General features: G+C 50.7%; 1 protein-coding gene across 2 annotated transcripts in view; it reads left to right on the top strand.

Annotated features, from left to right (window-relative positions):
- Positions 1–444: 444 nt before the first annotated feature.
- The window catches only part of ctps1 (CTP synthase 1), a 35,654-nt gene continuing 21,413 nt past the window's right edge, over positions 445–14,685 (top strand). Inside the window, exons 1-6 of one of the 2 annotated variants that reach the window (XM_033044873.1) lie at positions 445–678; positions 7,400–7,579; positions 9,459–9,629; positions 10,940–11,040; positions 11,700–11,816; positions 13,658–13,684. In XM_033044873.1, coding sequence (XP_032900764.1) covers positions 516–678; positions 7,400–7,579; positions 9,459–9,629; positions 10,940–11,040; positions 11,700–11,816; positions 13,658–13,684 — 759 coding nt within the window. In that variant the 5' untranslated portion in view covers positions 445–515. The remainder of the gene's footprint in view (positions 679–7,399; positions 7,580–9,458; positions 9,630–10,939; positions 11,041–11,699; positions 11,817–13,657; positions 13,685–14,685) is intronic. The other variant, XM_033044874.1, reaches the window with a different exon arrangement.

Raw genomic sequence — 14,685 nt, 5'->3', positions numbered from 1 at the left:
ATTGACAGATGATGCGCCCGGGCCCGGGGCTGCCGTGAGGGGCGGGTGACGTCGGGGGGCGGGTCCTTGGTTTGACGTCAAGGCGGGGGCAGGGGGCGGGGTTGAGGTGGTTGATTGACAGCCGGCCCGGGGCTGCCGTGAGGGGCGGGGCATGGGGACGTCAGGGGGCGGAGTTGAGGTGGTTGATTGACAGCCCGCCCGGGCCCGGGGCTGCCGTGAGGGGCGGGTGACGTCAGGGTGCGGGATCGGGGGGCGGGTCCTTGGTTTGACGTCAAGGCGGGGGCAGGGGGCGGGGTTGAGGTGGTTGATTGACAGCGGGCCCGGGACTGCCGTGAGGGGCGGGGTATGGTGACGTCAGGGGGCGGGGTTGAGGTGGTTGATTGACAGCCCGCCCGGGCCCGGGGCATGGTGACGTCACGGGGCGGGGTTGGGGTGGTTGATTGACAGCCCGCCCGGGCCCGGGGCCGCCGCTGCCGCCGCGTGCTACTGTTGCTACTACAGTGTGGGTGCAGCCGATGCGCCGCTCGCTGCCGCTGCTGCAGCTGCTCAGTAGCCCGGCCCTCGGCACCATCGCCCCGGCCTGTTGCAGCACCCGTCCCCTCTGCACCACCACCCGTGCCCTCTGCACCAGCGCCCCGGCCCGTTGTATCACCGCCCCGGCCCGCAGCCTGCGGAGCGGTGAGTTCCCGCGTTGTTGCTGCAGCTGCGGGATAGCGCGGGGCCCGCAGTGGGTTAGAGGGAGGGAGGGTGGGGGTGCAATAACCAGGGTGGGGGTGCAATAACTAGGGTGGGGGTGCAATAACCAGGGTGGGGGTGCAATAACCAGGGTGGGGGTGCAATAACCAGGGTGGGGGTGCAATAACCAGGGTGGGGGTGCATGGGCCAATTGACGGGGGAGCCAGAGCATCCGTGATGACTTTTGGGTGCATCTGCAATAATCGAGGGGGTGTCAGGATCGGGGGGGGGGGGGGGGGCTGTGTGTAATGTTTGGGGGTGCATGCAATCATTTGAATAGGGAGATGCCTGTAATAATGTGGAAAGGTGTCTACTATTTATTTCATTCCCCTTACATGTTTTTCCTCTACATGCTCAATTTTTGTAACGTGTCCTTGAGACTCTTGAAAGGCGCCCATAAATAAAATTTATTATTATTATTACATGCGATGAAGGGGCGCCGGCAATAATTTGTGGATGGGGAGGGGGGGGGGGGGTTTGAGACGTACTGGCCTGGGACAGGAGGAACATGGTAGGAAAAGAAAGATCCCGGGAGTATTGGGATTGGGGAAAGCATTCATAGAAACATGTACAATAGGTGCAGGAGTAGGCCATTCGGCCCTTCGAGCCAGCACCACCATTCATCAGTACCCTGTTCCTGCCTTCTCCCCATATCCCCTGACTCCTTTAGCCCTAAGAGCTAAATCTCTCCAGTAAACATTAGGAAGGAGGGGGGGGGGGGGGGGGAGAGAAGAGGCTGTGGAATTTTGGGGGGGTTTTCAATGTCTGAAGACTGGTCTCGAGTCCGACCCAAAACGTCTGAGTAGACTTGATGGGCCGAATGGCCTAATTCTGCTCCTGCCTCTTCAGGCAAAAACATATGCAAGGAAGAGAGACACGAAATGCCGGAGTAACTCAGTGGGACAGGCAGCATCTCTAGAGAGAAGGAACGGGTGATGTTTTGGGTTGAGACCCTTCATCAGACCCGAAACATCACCCATTCCTTCTCTCCAGAGATGCTGGTTGTCCCGCTGAGTTACTCCAGCCTTTTGTGTCGATCTTGGGTTTTTGACTCTTAGAAACATAGAAAATAGGTGCTGGAGGAGGCCATTCGGCCCTTTGAGCCAGTACCGCCATTCATTGTGATCATGGCTGATCTTGATTGTGGGAGGGGGGGGGTCCAGGTATTATTTTGGGGTGCAGGGTGTGTGAACGACCAGGGGAGTGGAGGGAAAGGAGGGTTCATGGGGGATTGGGGTAGTTGAGTTCAGTTTGATTTATTGTCACGTGTACCGAGATACAGTGAAAACCTTTTATTGCTTCCAGTCAGTGCAAGGACAATACATTATTACAATTGTGCCATACACCTGATAAGGGAATAACGTTTAGTACAAGGTAACGCCAGTAAAGTCTGATCAAGGATAGTCCGAGGGTCAACAAGGTAGATCGTAGTTCTCTGGTTGTGGTAGGATGGTTCAGTTGCCTGATGTGTGCGTTTGTTTTCACACTTCTGTACCTCTTGCCCGAGGGGAGAGGGGAGAAGGGAGAAGAGGGAGTGACCGGGGTGAGACTGGTCCTTGATGATGCTGCTGGCCTTGCCGAGGCAGCGTGAGGTGTAGATGGAGTCGATTGGAGGGAGGTTGGTTTGTGTGACGGTCTGGGCTGCCTCCACAATTCGCTGCAATTTCTTGCGATTTTGGATGGACGGAGCTGTTCCCAAACCGTGCTGTGATTCATCGTGGACACTGTCCTAGAAGGATGGATGCTAACAGATTTGCTAACTCACGAAGTACTCCTAAATACATGTACTTGTGGTCATTCCAGAGTCAATACAATGGTGTAACAGATACGGGACCACCAAGTACAACAATATCCACACACAGTCCGCCAGATGGTGCTTAACAAAAAATTAAAATGCAAAAAAACCCAGCAGATGTTGGAAGTCTGAAATACAAATAATGGTGGAAACACTCGCCCACAGGTCAGGCAGTATCAGTGGTCAGACTCATCATGCAACGGTGAAAACAACAGGTGTCCTAAATTTTCTGAGGCGCAACTTTCATCATTGTTCAACTTCTGTCAAGGAGAAGCTATACTTCACCCTCGTTAGACCTCATTTGGACTACGCAGATGCAGCATGGGACCCATACAGTTGTGTTCAATTTTGGTCACCCATTCAACAGGAACGATGCTATTAAGCTGGAAAGTGTGCAGGAAGGAACTGCAGACGCTGGTTTACACCTGATGATAGACACAAAATGCTGGAGTAAGTCAGCGGGTCAGGCAGCATCTCTGGGGAGTAGGAATGGGTGATGTCTCTGGTCGAGACCCTTCTTGGGAAGGAATACTAAGTTGGATGATCAGCCATGATCATATTGAATGGCGGTGCAGGCTCGAAGGGCCGAATAGCCTACTCCTGCACCTATTTTCTATGTTTCTATGAATGTCACCCATTGCTTTGCCTCAAGGGTGCAGGGAAAATTTCCGAGGATGTTGCCAGGTGGCCCGTGTCATGGGGAGGGGTTGGGCAGGCTAGGACCTTATCCCGCGGAACGCAAGAGGCTGAGGGGTGATCTTATAGAGGCGGATGAAATCAGGAGGGGAATTGATAAGGGTGAATGCAGAATTCCTCCCACACTGTTGAGAACAGAAACGTTCGGGACGAAACGTTGCCTATTTCTTTCGCTCCATAGATGCTGCTGCACCCGCTGAGTTTCTCCAGCACTTTTGTCTACCTTTGATTTTCCAGCATCTGCAGTTCCTTCTTAAACACCTATGGTCCTTTCAAACCTTCTCTGTCTTCCGTGAAGACCATGAGCGATCATATGCTTCCAGTAATTCAAGTTTTCCTCAGAATTAGCCTGAGGTTAAAAGGGCGTACCTTTAGAAAGGAGATGAGGAGGAATTTCTTTAGTCAAAGGGTGATGAATCTGGAATTCATTGCCACAGACGGCTGGAGGCCAAGTCAATGAATATTTTTAAGGCGGAGATTGACAGATTCTTGATCAATCAGGGTGTCAGGGGTTATAGGGAGAAGGCAGGAGAATGGGGCTGAGAGGGAGAGATTGAATGGCAGAGTAGACATGATGGGCCGAATGGCCCAATTCTGCTCCTATGATCTATCAACCATCCAGTCAGAGGAAGCAGACCTCCGCTCTGTGCTGTCAAACTCCCAGATTGGTGAATAATTTAAAGAGGTAACCTCTTCCCAAGTTCCACGTCTGGAGGCCAATCTTACTCTCTCCACATTCTCCCACCGCTCCCCGAAGTTGGAGAGTCTACACTGCACCACTTTAAGACAAGTATGTCCTACCGTTCGGTTCAAAGACAACGAGCGCACACGCATCTACGCACAAGCACATACGCACACGATGCCCCAGAGTTCAGTAGGTTGCACTGAAGGGCCTGTCCCTAATTTGAGGAAGGACATTCTTGCTATTGAGGGAGTGCAGCGTAGGTTTACAAGGTTAATTCCCGGGATGGCGGGACTGTCATATGCTGAGAGAATGGAGCAGCTGGGCTTGTACACTCTGGAGTTTATGGCGGGACTGTCATATGCTGAGAGAATGGAGCAGCTGGGCTTGTACACTCTGGAGTTTACAAGGATGAGAGGGAATCTCATTGAAATATATAAGATTGTTAAGGGCTTGGACACGCTAGGGGCAGGAAACATGTTCCCGATGTTGGGGGGAGTCCAGAACCAGGGGCCACAGTTTAAGAATAAGGAGTAAGCCATTTAGAACGGAGACGAGGAAACACTTTTTCTCACAGAGAGTTGTGAGTCTGTGGAATTCTCTGCCTCAGAGGGCGGTGGAGGCCGGTTCTCTGGATGCTTTCAAGAGAGAGCTAGATAGGGCTCTTAAAGATAGCGGAGTCAGGGGATATGGGAAGGGCAGGAACGGGGTACTGATTGGGGATGATCAGCCATGATCACATTGAATGGCAGTGCTGGCTCGAAGGGCCGAATGGCCTACTCCTGCACCTATTGTCTATTGGCTAGTGTCCCACTTGGCGATTTTTTTCGGCGACTGCCGGCATCATTGACTGACGTATCAGGTCACTGAAACTTTTGAGGCGTGATGACGTATCGACGCGCGGTGTTTTTTCAAGTGTCGCAACATTTTTTTTGCCGCCGCTGGGTTTTGAAATGCTCGAAATCGTTTGGCGACACCGATATGACGCCGGCAGTCGCCGATAAAAATCGCCAAGTGGGACAGGCCCTTGACTGTACCTGGTATTTGGAGAAAGGAATAGAGCCACACCTTTAAAAGTTCTCAAGGTTCGTTAAAATATCCCAAGGCTATGCTAAACCTGTTGGGGTAGAATGAAGTGTAAAATGGCGACACGGGGAACAGCAGATGCTGGTTCAAACCGAAGACAGACACTAACAGCTGGAGCAACTCAGCGGGTCAGGCAGCATCTGTGCAGAAGGTACACAAAATTGCTGGGGAAACTCAGCGGGTGCAGCAGCATCTATGGAGCGAAGGAAATAGGCGATGTTTCGGGCCGAAACCCTTCTTCAGACTGATGGGGGGTGGGGAAAGAAAGAAGGAAAAGGGGAGGAGGAAGAGGAGCCCGAGGGCGGGCGGATGGGAGGGTGGGAGGAGACAGCTAGAGGGTTAAGGAAGGGGAGGAGACAGCACGGGCTAGCAAAATTGGGAGAATTCAATGTTAATGCCATACGGACGCAAGGTCCCCAGACGGAATATGAGGTGCTGTTCCTCCAATTTCCGCTGTTGCTCACTCTGGCAATGGAGGAGACCCAGGACAGAGAGGTCGGATTGGGAATGGGAGGGGGAGTTGAAGTGCTGAGCCACCGGGAGTTCAGGTAGGTTATTGCGGACTGAGCGGAGGTGTTCGGTGAAACGATCGCCCAACCTACGCTTGGTCTCCCCGATGTAAATCAGCTGACATCTAGAGCAGCGGATGCAGTAGATGAGGTTGGAGGAGATACAGGTGAACCTTTGTCGCACCTGGAACGTTCTCGTAAACATCCTTGTAAACTCCAGAGTGTACAAAATTCTCCCAATTTTGCTAGCCCTTGCTGTCTCCTCCCCTTCCTTAACCCTCTAGCTGTCTCCTCCCACCCTCCCATCCGCCCGCCCTCGGGCTCCTCTTCCTCCTCCCCTTTTCCTTCTTTCTCCCCACCCCCCATCAGTCTGAAGAAGGGTTTAGGCCCGAAACGTCGCCTATTTCCTTCGCTCCATAGATGCTGCTGCACCCGCTGAGTTTCTCCAGCAATTTTGTGTACCTTCGATATTCCAGCATCTGCAGTTCCCTTTTGAACACAGCATCTGTGCAGAGGTAGGTCTGAAGAAGGGTCTCGACCTGAAACGTCACCCGTCCCTTCTCTCCGGAGATGCTGCCTGTCCCGCTGAGTTGCTCCAGCTTCGGTTTGAACCCCGCATCTGAAGTTTCTTCCTACACATATTCCTTTTTGAGTCGGCTTGCTGTCTGTCCCGCTGAGTTACTCCAGATTTTTGTGTTTATCTTCTGTGGAGAAGGGTCCAGACCCGTAACGTCACCCATCCCTTCCCTCCACAGATGTTGCCTGACCTGCTGAGTGTAGCCTTTATTCTGTTCGTACAATACGTTGAAGAGAAAACGTCGAGGTTGCTGGGGTTTTTCAGTTTAGTTTATTTTCCCGTGTACCGAGGTACATTGAAATTTTTTTTTTGATGCGTGCTATCCAGTCAGCGGTAAGACAGATTACAATCGAGCCGTCAAGAGTGTGCAGATGAAGGGAATAACGTTTAGTGCAAGGTAAAGTCCGATTAAATATAGTCCGAGGGTCTCCAAAGAGGTAGATCGTAGTTCAGGACCGCTCTCTAGTTGGTGAGAGGATGGTTCAGTTGCCTGATAACAGCCGGGAAGAAACTGTCCCTGACTCTGGAGGTGTGCATTTGTTTTCACACTTCTGTACCTCTTGCCCGATGGGAGAGGGGAGAAGAGGGAGTGGCCGGGGTGAGACTGGTCCTTGATGATGCTGCTGGCCTTGCCGAGGCAGCGTGAGGTGTAGATGGAGTCGATGGAAGGGAGGTTGGTTTGTGTGATGGTCTGGGCTGCGTCTCTAAGTTCTCTAAGAGGGTGTGACAGGGATGGGCGATGATTTCTGCCACAGACGGCAGTGAAGATTGGGTGTGGAGAGGGTGTTTACACTTGTGGGAGAGTCCAGGACTAGAGGTCACAGCCTCAGAATTAAAGGTTGTTCTTTTACGAAGGAGATGAGGAGAAATTTCTTTAGTCAGAGGGTGATGAATCTGTGGAATTCTTGGCTGCAGAGGGCTGTGGAGGCCAAGTCAGTCAGAGATAGACAGATTCTTGAATAGTGCGGGTGTCGGGTTACGGTGAGAATAGTCAATAGGTGCAGGAGTAGGCCATTCGGCCCTTTGAGCCAGCACCACCATTCAATGTGATCATGGCTGATCATCCCCAATCAGTACCCCGTTCCTGCCTTCTCCCCATATCCCTTGACTCCGCTATATTTAAGAGCCCTATCTAGCTCTCTGTTGAAAGCATCCGGAGAACTGGCCTCCACCGCCCTCTGAGGCAGAGAAGGCAGGAGAATGGGATTGGGAGGGAGATATAGACCAGCCACGATTGAATGGGGGAGAGGACTCGATGGGCCGAATGGCCTAATTCTGCCGCTATCACTAGTTGTGTTGCCCTCTTGTTTTGCTCCTAGGTTCCAGAGGACCAATGAAGTACATTTTGGTGACGGGCGGGGTGATCTCGGGCATCGGCAAAGGCATTATTGCCAGCAGCATCGGCACCATCCTGAAGTCCTGTGGCCTCCGTGTGACTGCGATCAAGATCGACCCCTATATCAACATCGATGCGGGCACATTCTCACCCTACGAACATGGTACGGTATTGGCAAGAGTCAAGAGAGTTTATTGTCATGTGTCCCTTTTAGGACAATGAAATTCTTGCTTTGCTTCAGCACACCAGAACATAGTAGGCATTGACAACAAAACAGATCAGTGTGTCCATATACCATTATATACGTAAATACACACATGAATAAATAAACTGATAAAGTGCAAATAACTGATAATGGGCTATTAATGTTCAGAGTTTTGTCCGAGCCGAGTTTAATAGCCTGATGGCTGTGGGGAAGTAGCCAATCCTGAACCTGGTCGTTGCAGTCTTCAGGCTCCTGTACCTTCTACCTGAAGGTAGCGGGGAGATGAGTGTGTGGCCAGGATGCTGTGGGTCCTTGATGATATTGCCAGCCTTTTTGAGGCAGCGACTGGCCATCTCGAATCGCCACTGTGTATGGAACAGAGGACTTTGATGCACATAGTCTCTTGCCCAGAGTAGGGGAATCGAGGGCCAGAGGATGTAGGTTTAAGGTGAAGGGGAAAAGATTTAATAAGAGTCTGAGGGGTAACATTTTCACACAAAGGGTGGTGGGTGTATGGAACGAGCTGCCGGAGGAGGTAGTTGAGGCTGGGACTATGTCAAACTTAAAAGACATTTGGACAGGTACAGTGCCCTCCATAATGTTTGGGACAAAGACCCATCATTTATTTATTTGCCTCTGTACTCCACAATTTGAGATTCGTGATTTAAAAAAATCACATGTGGTTAAAGTGCATATTGTCAGATTTTATTAAAGGGTATTTTTATACATTTTGGTTTCACCATGTAGAAATTACAGCTGTGTTTATACATACCTCATGGGCACCATAATGTTTGGGACACGTGGCTTCACAGGTGTTTGTAATTGCTCAGGTGTGTTTAATTGCCTCCTTAATGCAGGTATAAGAGAGCTCTCAGCACCTAGTCTTTCCTCCAGTCTTTCCATCACCTTTGGAAACTTTTATTGCTGTTTATCAACACGAGGACCAAAGTTGTGCCAATGAAAGTCAAAGAAGCCATTATGAGCCTGAGAAACAAGAATAAATCCAAACGCAGGCAGGTGGGACTAGTGTAGATGGGACATGTTGGTCGGCGTGGGCAGGTTGGGCTGAAGGGCCTGTTTCCACGCCGTATGCCTACACGGGGTGGACAGAAAGTGCTGGAGTAACTCAGCGGGTCGGGCAGCATCTCTGGAGATCGTGAATAGATCAGTCTGAAGGGCTTCGACCCAAAACGTCACCCTTTCCTTCCCTCCAGAGATGCTGCCTGTCCCGCTGAGTTACTCCAGCATTTTGTGCTTATCTATGGACAGGGATGGTTTGGAGTGATGTGTCCATCTTTGATTTAAACCAACATCTGCACAGTTCCTAACTCCTCCTGCTCTCTCTCGGAAGCCGCGGTCTCCGGTAGGAAAGTGCCGATTTGGGCGCTCCAAGCCGCGGAGTGTGTTCGACCGTCCCAACCTCAGAGTTTGGATCATCCCGACGAGAGGGCCTGTACATCCTGCCGTCCGTATCGGAAACTGCGGAGGGTCTATGGCCCTGACCACGGATGAACAAAGGAGGAGGACTGACTGAACTTTGTTGCCTTCCGCCACAGTGAAGAAAGCTGTGGTGGATTTATTTTTTTAAATTTCAAAATAGACTTTATTCAAGTAATAAATATAGACAATACCTGAACCGTGCGAAAAATTCATCAACATTTTCGGAGGCTCTACAAATTGGTCAATAAAGTTTATACATCTTTATGCTGTGGTGGATGTTTGTGTTAAATCCTATTGTGTATTGTGTGTCCTTTTTTTAAGTGTATCGCTGCTGGCAAATTCATTTCACTGCACCTTCGGGTGCATGTGACGAATAAATTTGACGTTGACTTTGCAGGTGAGGTGTTCGTGTTGGACGACGGAGGGGAGGTGGACCTGGACCTGGGAAACTACGAGCGTTTCCTTGACATCCGCCTGACCCGCGACAACAACATCACCACCGGGAAGATCTATCAGTGGGTCATCAACAAGGAACGCAAAGGGGACTACCTGGGCAAGACGGTGCAAGGTACAGGCAACTTTTAAATGATGAGAGGGATAGACAGAGTTGATGTGGATAAGCATTTTCCATTGAGAGTAGGGAAGATTCAAACGACATGATTTGAGAATTAAGGGACAAAAGTTTAGGGGGAACTTCTTTACCCAGAGAGTGGTAGCTGTGTGGAATGAGCTTCCAGTGGAAGTGGTGGAAGCAGGTTCGTTTTTATCATTTAAAAATAAATTGGATAGGTATATGGACGGGAAAGGAATGGAGGGTTATGGTCTGAGTGCAGGTAGATGGGACTAGGTGGAAGTAAGTGTTCGGCACGGACTAGAAGGGCCAAGATGGCCTGTTTCCGTGCTGTAATTGTTATATGGTTATTTGACTGGGGGACCTCGCATCACTTACAGCTGAACTGATGCCTGGACCTGCGTTGGAGTCATGGAGTGACACAGGGCGGGAACAGGCCCTTCGGCCCAACTTGCCCACCCATTCTCTCTGATCAAATATTAGGGGCGGCACAAGGTCAAGTTGCTCTCTGTATAAGGTCACAAGTGATAGGAGCAGAGTTGGGCCATTCAGCCCATCAAGTCTATATCACCAATCTATCATGGCTGATCTATCTCTCCCTCCTACCCATTCTCCTGCCTTCTCCCCATAACCCCTGACACCCGTACTAATCAAGAATCTGTCTATCTCTGCCTTAAAAATATCCACTGACGGCCTCCACAGCTGCCTTCTGCCTTAGTCATGGAGTCATAGTCACAGAGTGATACAGCGTGGAAACAGACCCTTCGGCCCAACTTGCCCACTCCGGCCAACATGTCCCAGCTGCACTAGTCCCACCTGCCTATGTTTGGTCCATATCCCTGCAAACCTGCCCTATCCATGTGCCTGTCTAACTGTTTCTTCAACGTTGGGATAATCCCAGCCTCAACTACCTCCTCTGGCAGCTTGTTCCATACGCCCACCACCCTCTGTGTGAAAAAGTTACCCCTCAGATTCCTCAGTTTAATGGCATCTGTTGAAGCTTCAGCAAGTTTGTACGTTCTCCCCGTGACCGCGTGGGTTTTCTCCGGGTGCTCCGGTTTCCTTCCACACTCCAAAGACGTGCAGGTTTGTAGGTTAATTGCTTCGGTAAAGATTGTGAATTGTCCCTAGTGTGGGTAGGATAGTGCGGGGATCGCTGGTCGGCGCGGACACGGTGGGCCGAGGGCCTTTTTCCGTGCTGTTTATCTGGAGTGTAGCGGTGTAAAGTGGTTTGGTGCGCAGTGGGGGGCGGGGGGATTGGCTGGACGCGGGCAGTGTGACTGATCTATCCCGTTGTCCACGTGCAGTGGTCCCACACATCACGGATGCGATCCAGGAGTGGGTGTTACGCCAAGCCCGTATCCCCGTCGACAGCGATGGGGTGGAGCCCGAAGTCTGCGTTATCGAGGTAAACCGCGACCACTTTGTGTGGTCTTCAATTAACCCTTGCATTCCCCCCCCCCCACCCCTCTCGCCCTCTCTGTCCCTCCCCCTTCCCAGTTCTCCCACCAGCCTTACTGTTTCTGACTACGTGTTATTTCTGTACTTCCCTGACATCAGTCTGAAGAAGGGTCTCGACCTGCAACGTCACCCATTCCTTCTCTCCAGAGATGCTGCCAGTCCCGATGAGTTACTCCAGGTTTTTGTGTCTGTCTTCGATTTAAACCAGCATCTGCAGTTCCTTCCTGCACATTTTGCCTCCCCCATCCTGCTAGTTCCACGGTTCGTAGCCCTATGTTATCACCTCCTCCACTGCCAACAATGGACCATTGTGGCCTCCACCTTATCTGGGCCACAGCCCGCCCCCCCCCCAACCGTCCGCGCCACCCTCTACGCTCCAGAGCACCCGGAGTAAGCCCACGCAGGTCACGGGGAGAACGTACAAACTCCGTACAGACAGCACCCGTAGTCAGGATTGAACCTGGGTCTCTGGCGCTGAGAGGCAGCGACTCTACCTAAATGATAGGAGCAGAATTTGGCCGTTCGGCCCCTCTTGTGTGAAGGTTAGACACACACCGCCAGTACCCCCATTCAATGTGCAACGTTTTTTATCTTCTGTGTTCTCAGCTGGGCGGAACTGTGGGTGACATCGAGAGCATGCCTTTCATTGAAGCATTTCGCCAGTTCCAGTTTAAAGTTAAACGAGAGAACTTCTGCAATATTCACGTCAGTTTGGTGCCGCTGGTGAGTAGTCCTCGCTTTGCGTTCTCCGTTTCCCCTTAAACATTGTCTCCCAACCGCTGACAACTGGTCACAGAGTGCTGGAGTAACTCAACGGGTCAGGCAGCATCTGTGGAGAACATGGATAGGTGAAGCTTCGGGTCGGGACAACTTCATCGGAAGAAACGTCACCTTTCCATGTTCAGGCTGAAGAAAGGTCTCGACCCGAATCCTTACCCATTCCTTCTCTCCAGAGATGCTGCCTGACCCGCTGAGTTCCTCCAGCATTTTGTGTCTTATCTTCGGTGTAAAGCAGCACCTGCAGTTCCTCCCTGCACATTTTAGCTTATCTGTCGCTGTCTGTCGTGTTGTCAGTTGCGGGCGGAGCACCAAGGCAAATTCCTTGTATGTGAATACTTGGCCAATAAACCCATTCATTCATTTTTAGCCAGCCGTGACAAAGAATTCTTACTGAACGACACCGAGTCTGAACCAGCTAATTCAGTGTCTAATGATGCCATGGCCAATGTTACCTATCTGTACATAATCCATTTCCCACACATCCATGTGCCTATCCACAAGTCTCTCAAACGCCACGACCCTATCTGCCTCTAGCACAAGCCCTGGCCTTGTGTTACAGGGACCCACCAGCCTCTGTGTTAAAAAAACAAAGTGCCCTGCACATTCTTAAAGTTCGCAAGAGTTCTCTCGTGCTCATCAAGTGAATTAAAGGGTGCCAACATGGATTAAGTTAGTGTGGGTTTAATGAAAACACACAAGATGTTTTGGTCACCCTATTATAGGAAAGAAGTCGTTAAGTTAGATAGGGCTCTTAAAGATAGCGGAGTCAGGGGATATGGGGAGAAGGGGTACTGATTGGGGATGATCAGCCATGATCACATTGAATGGCGGTGCTGGCTCGAAGGGCCGAATGGCCTACTCCTGCACCTTTTATCGATTGTCTAAGTTGGAAATGGTGCTGGGAAAAATTACGAGGATGTCGCCAGGACTCGAGGGCCTGAGCTACAGGGAGAGGTTGGGACTTCTACAGGGAGAGGTTGAGCAGGCTGGGACTTTATTCCTTGGAGTGCAGGAGTGTATGGGCAGATTTTATTGAGGTGTGTAAACTCATGAGGGGAATAGTTAGGGTGAATTACCCAGAGTTGGGAATCCAGAGCAAGAGGACATAGATTTAAGAATAAGGAGGAAGGCAGATTACTATCGAAATGGTGGTCCAGTTGGGGAAAAGGGGATGTACAACGGGATCTGGGGGTCCTTGTACATCAGTCTATGAAAGTAAGCATGCAGGTACAGCAGGCAGTGAAGAAAGTGAATGGCATGTTGGCTTTTATAACAAGAGGAATCGAATATGGGGAGAAGGCAGGAACGGGGTACTGATTGGGGATGATCAGCCATGATCACATTGAATGGCGGTGCTGGCTCGAAAGGACAAATGGCCGACTCCTGCACCTATTGTCTATTGTCTATGCAATATGGACAATTTTACCGAAACTAATTAACCTACAAACCTGTGCGTCTTTGGAGTGCGGGAGGAAACCGGAGCACCCGGAGAAAACCCACGCAGATCACAAACTCCACACAGACAGCGGCCGTAGTCAGGATCAAACCCGGGTCTCTGGCACAGTGAGGCAGCAACTCTACCGCTGCCCCGCCCCAAGATTTGTTGTGTAACTTTGAGTGTTAAGTCTATCATTAGCATTAAAAAAAAAAACAGCCCAATCTGCTATCGGCCAGAACGGTTTAATGTGCTAGGGAATTTTACACTTTTCAGTGAGGTTTATAACGTGTCTTTTCCTTCCCGCACACTGTCCCTGACTGACTGAGAATGGGCAATCTATTTCCAGGTTCCTGGCAGTGCCTCTCTGAAACAGGTAGGGCCTATAGCCGGGAGGTTTCTCTAACCTACGGGAACTTTATAAATCCTGTCTTCCCACTAATGTGTTGCAAAGCATCTCGCCGAACTGCAGAGCAAATTAGACGTAAAACTCCTAACGTCAAAGGTGACGGGAGCAGAATTAGGCCCAACCGGTCTACTCCGCCATTCAATCACGGCCGATCCCCTCTCAAGACCATTCTCCTGCCTTCTCCCCGTAACCCCTGACACCCGTACTAATCAAGAACACACAAAAGCAACAAAACAGTCTGCTGGATCATCGCGGGAGGGCGGGTTCTTCCCCTGATTTCCTCCAGCATTGCACGTTGCTCCCGACTCCAGCATCTGGACGTTTCCACTAGTGGGAGAGTCTAGGACTAGAGGTCACAGCCTCAGAATTAAAGGTCGTTCTTTCAGGAAGGAGATGAGGAGGAATTTCTATAATCGGAGGGTGGTGAATCTGTGGAATTCATTGCCACAGAAGGCTGTGGAGGCCAAGTCAATGGATATATTTAAGGCAGAGATAGATAGATTCTTGGTTAGTACGGGTGTCAGGGCTTATGGGGGGAAGGCAGGAGAATGGGGTTAGGAGGGAGAGATAGATCAGCCATGAGGGGCCGAATGGCCTAATTCTGCTCCTATCATTTATGACCTTATGATCGGCAGTCTACTATCTCCTCAAACCCACAAAGAACATTTTCTTGCAATTAATTTCCTCCCTAGTATTTGTTATTGACGTTTTGTTTTGCAGAGTTTCCCCCTCCTCTTAACCCTCCCATCATTGATTATAAGGCTGGTGTTCACAAGTTGTAGCAGCAGAATTAGGCCATTCGGCCCATCGAGTCTACTCCGCCATTCAATCATGGCTGATCTATCCTTCCCTCTCAACCCCATTCTCCTGCCTTCTCCCCGTAACCCCTGACACCCGTACTACTCAGGGGTCTGGCCTCCACAGCCATCTGTGGCACAAAAAAAAACACAGATTCAATAGACAATAGG

Source organism: Amblyraja radiata, chromosome 27 (assembly GCF_010909765.2).
Source record: "Amblyraja radiata isolate CabotCenter1 chromosome 27, sAmbRad1.1.pri, whole genome shotgun sequence".
In the NCBI taxonomy this organism is placed as follows: Eukaryota; Metazoa; Chordata; class Chondrichthyes; order Rajiformes; family Rajidae; genus Amblyraja; species Amblyraja radiata.
This window is presented reverse-complemented; position numbering and strand designations above follow the sequence as displayed.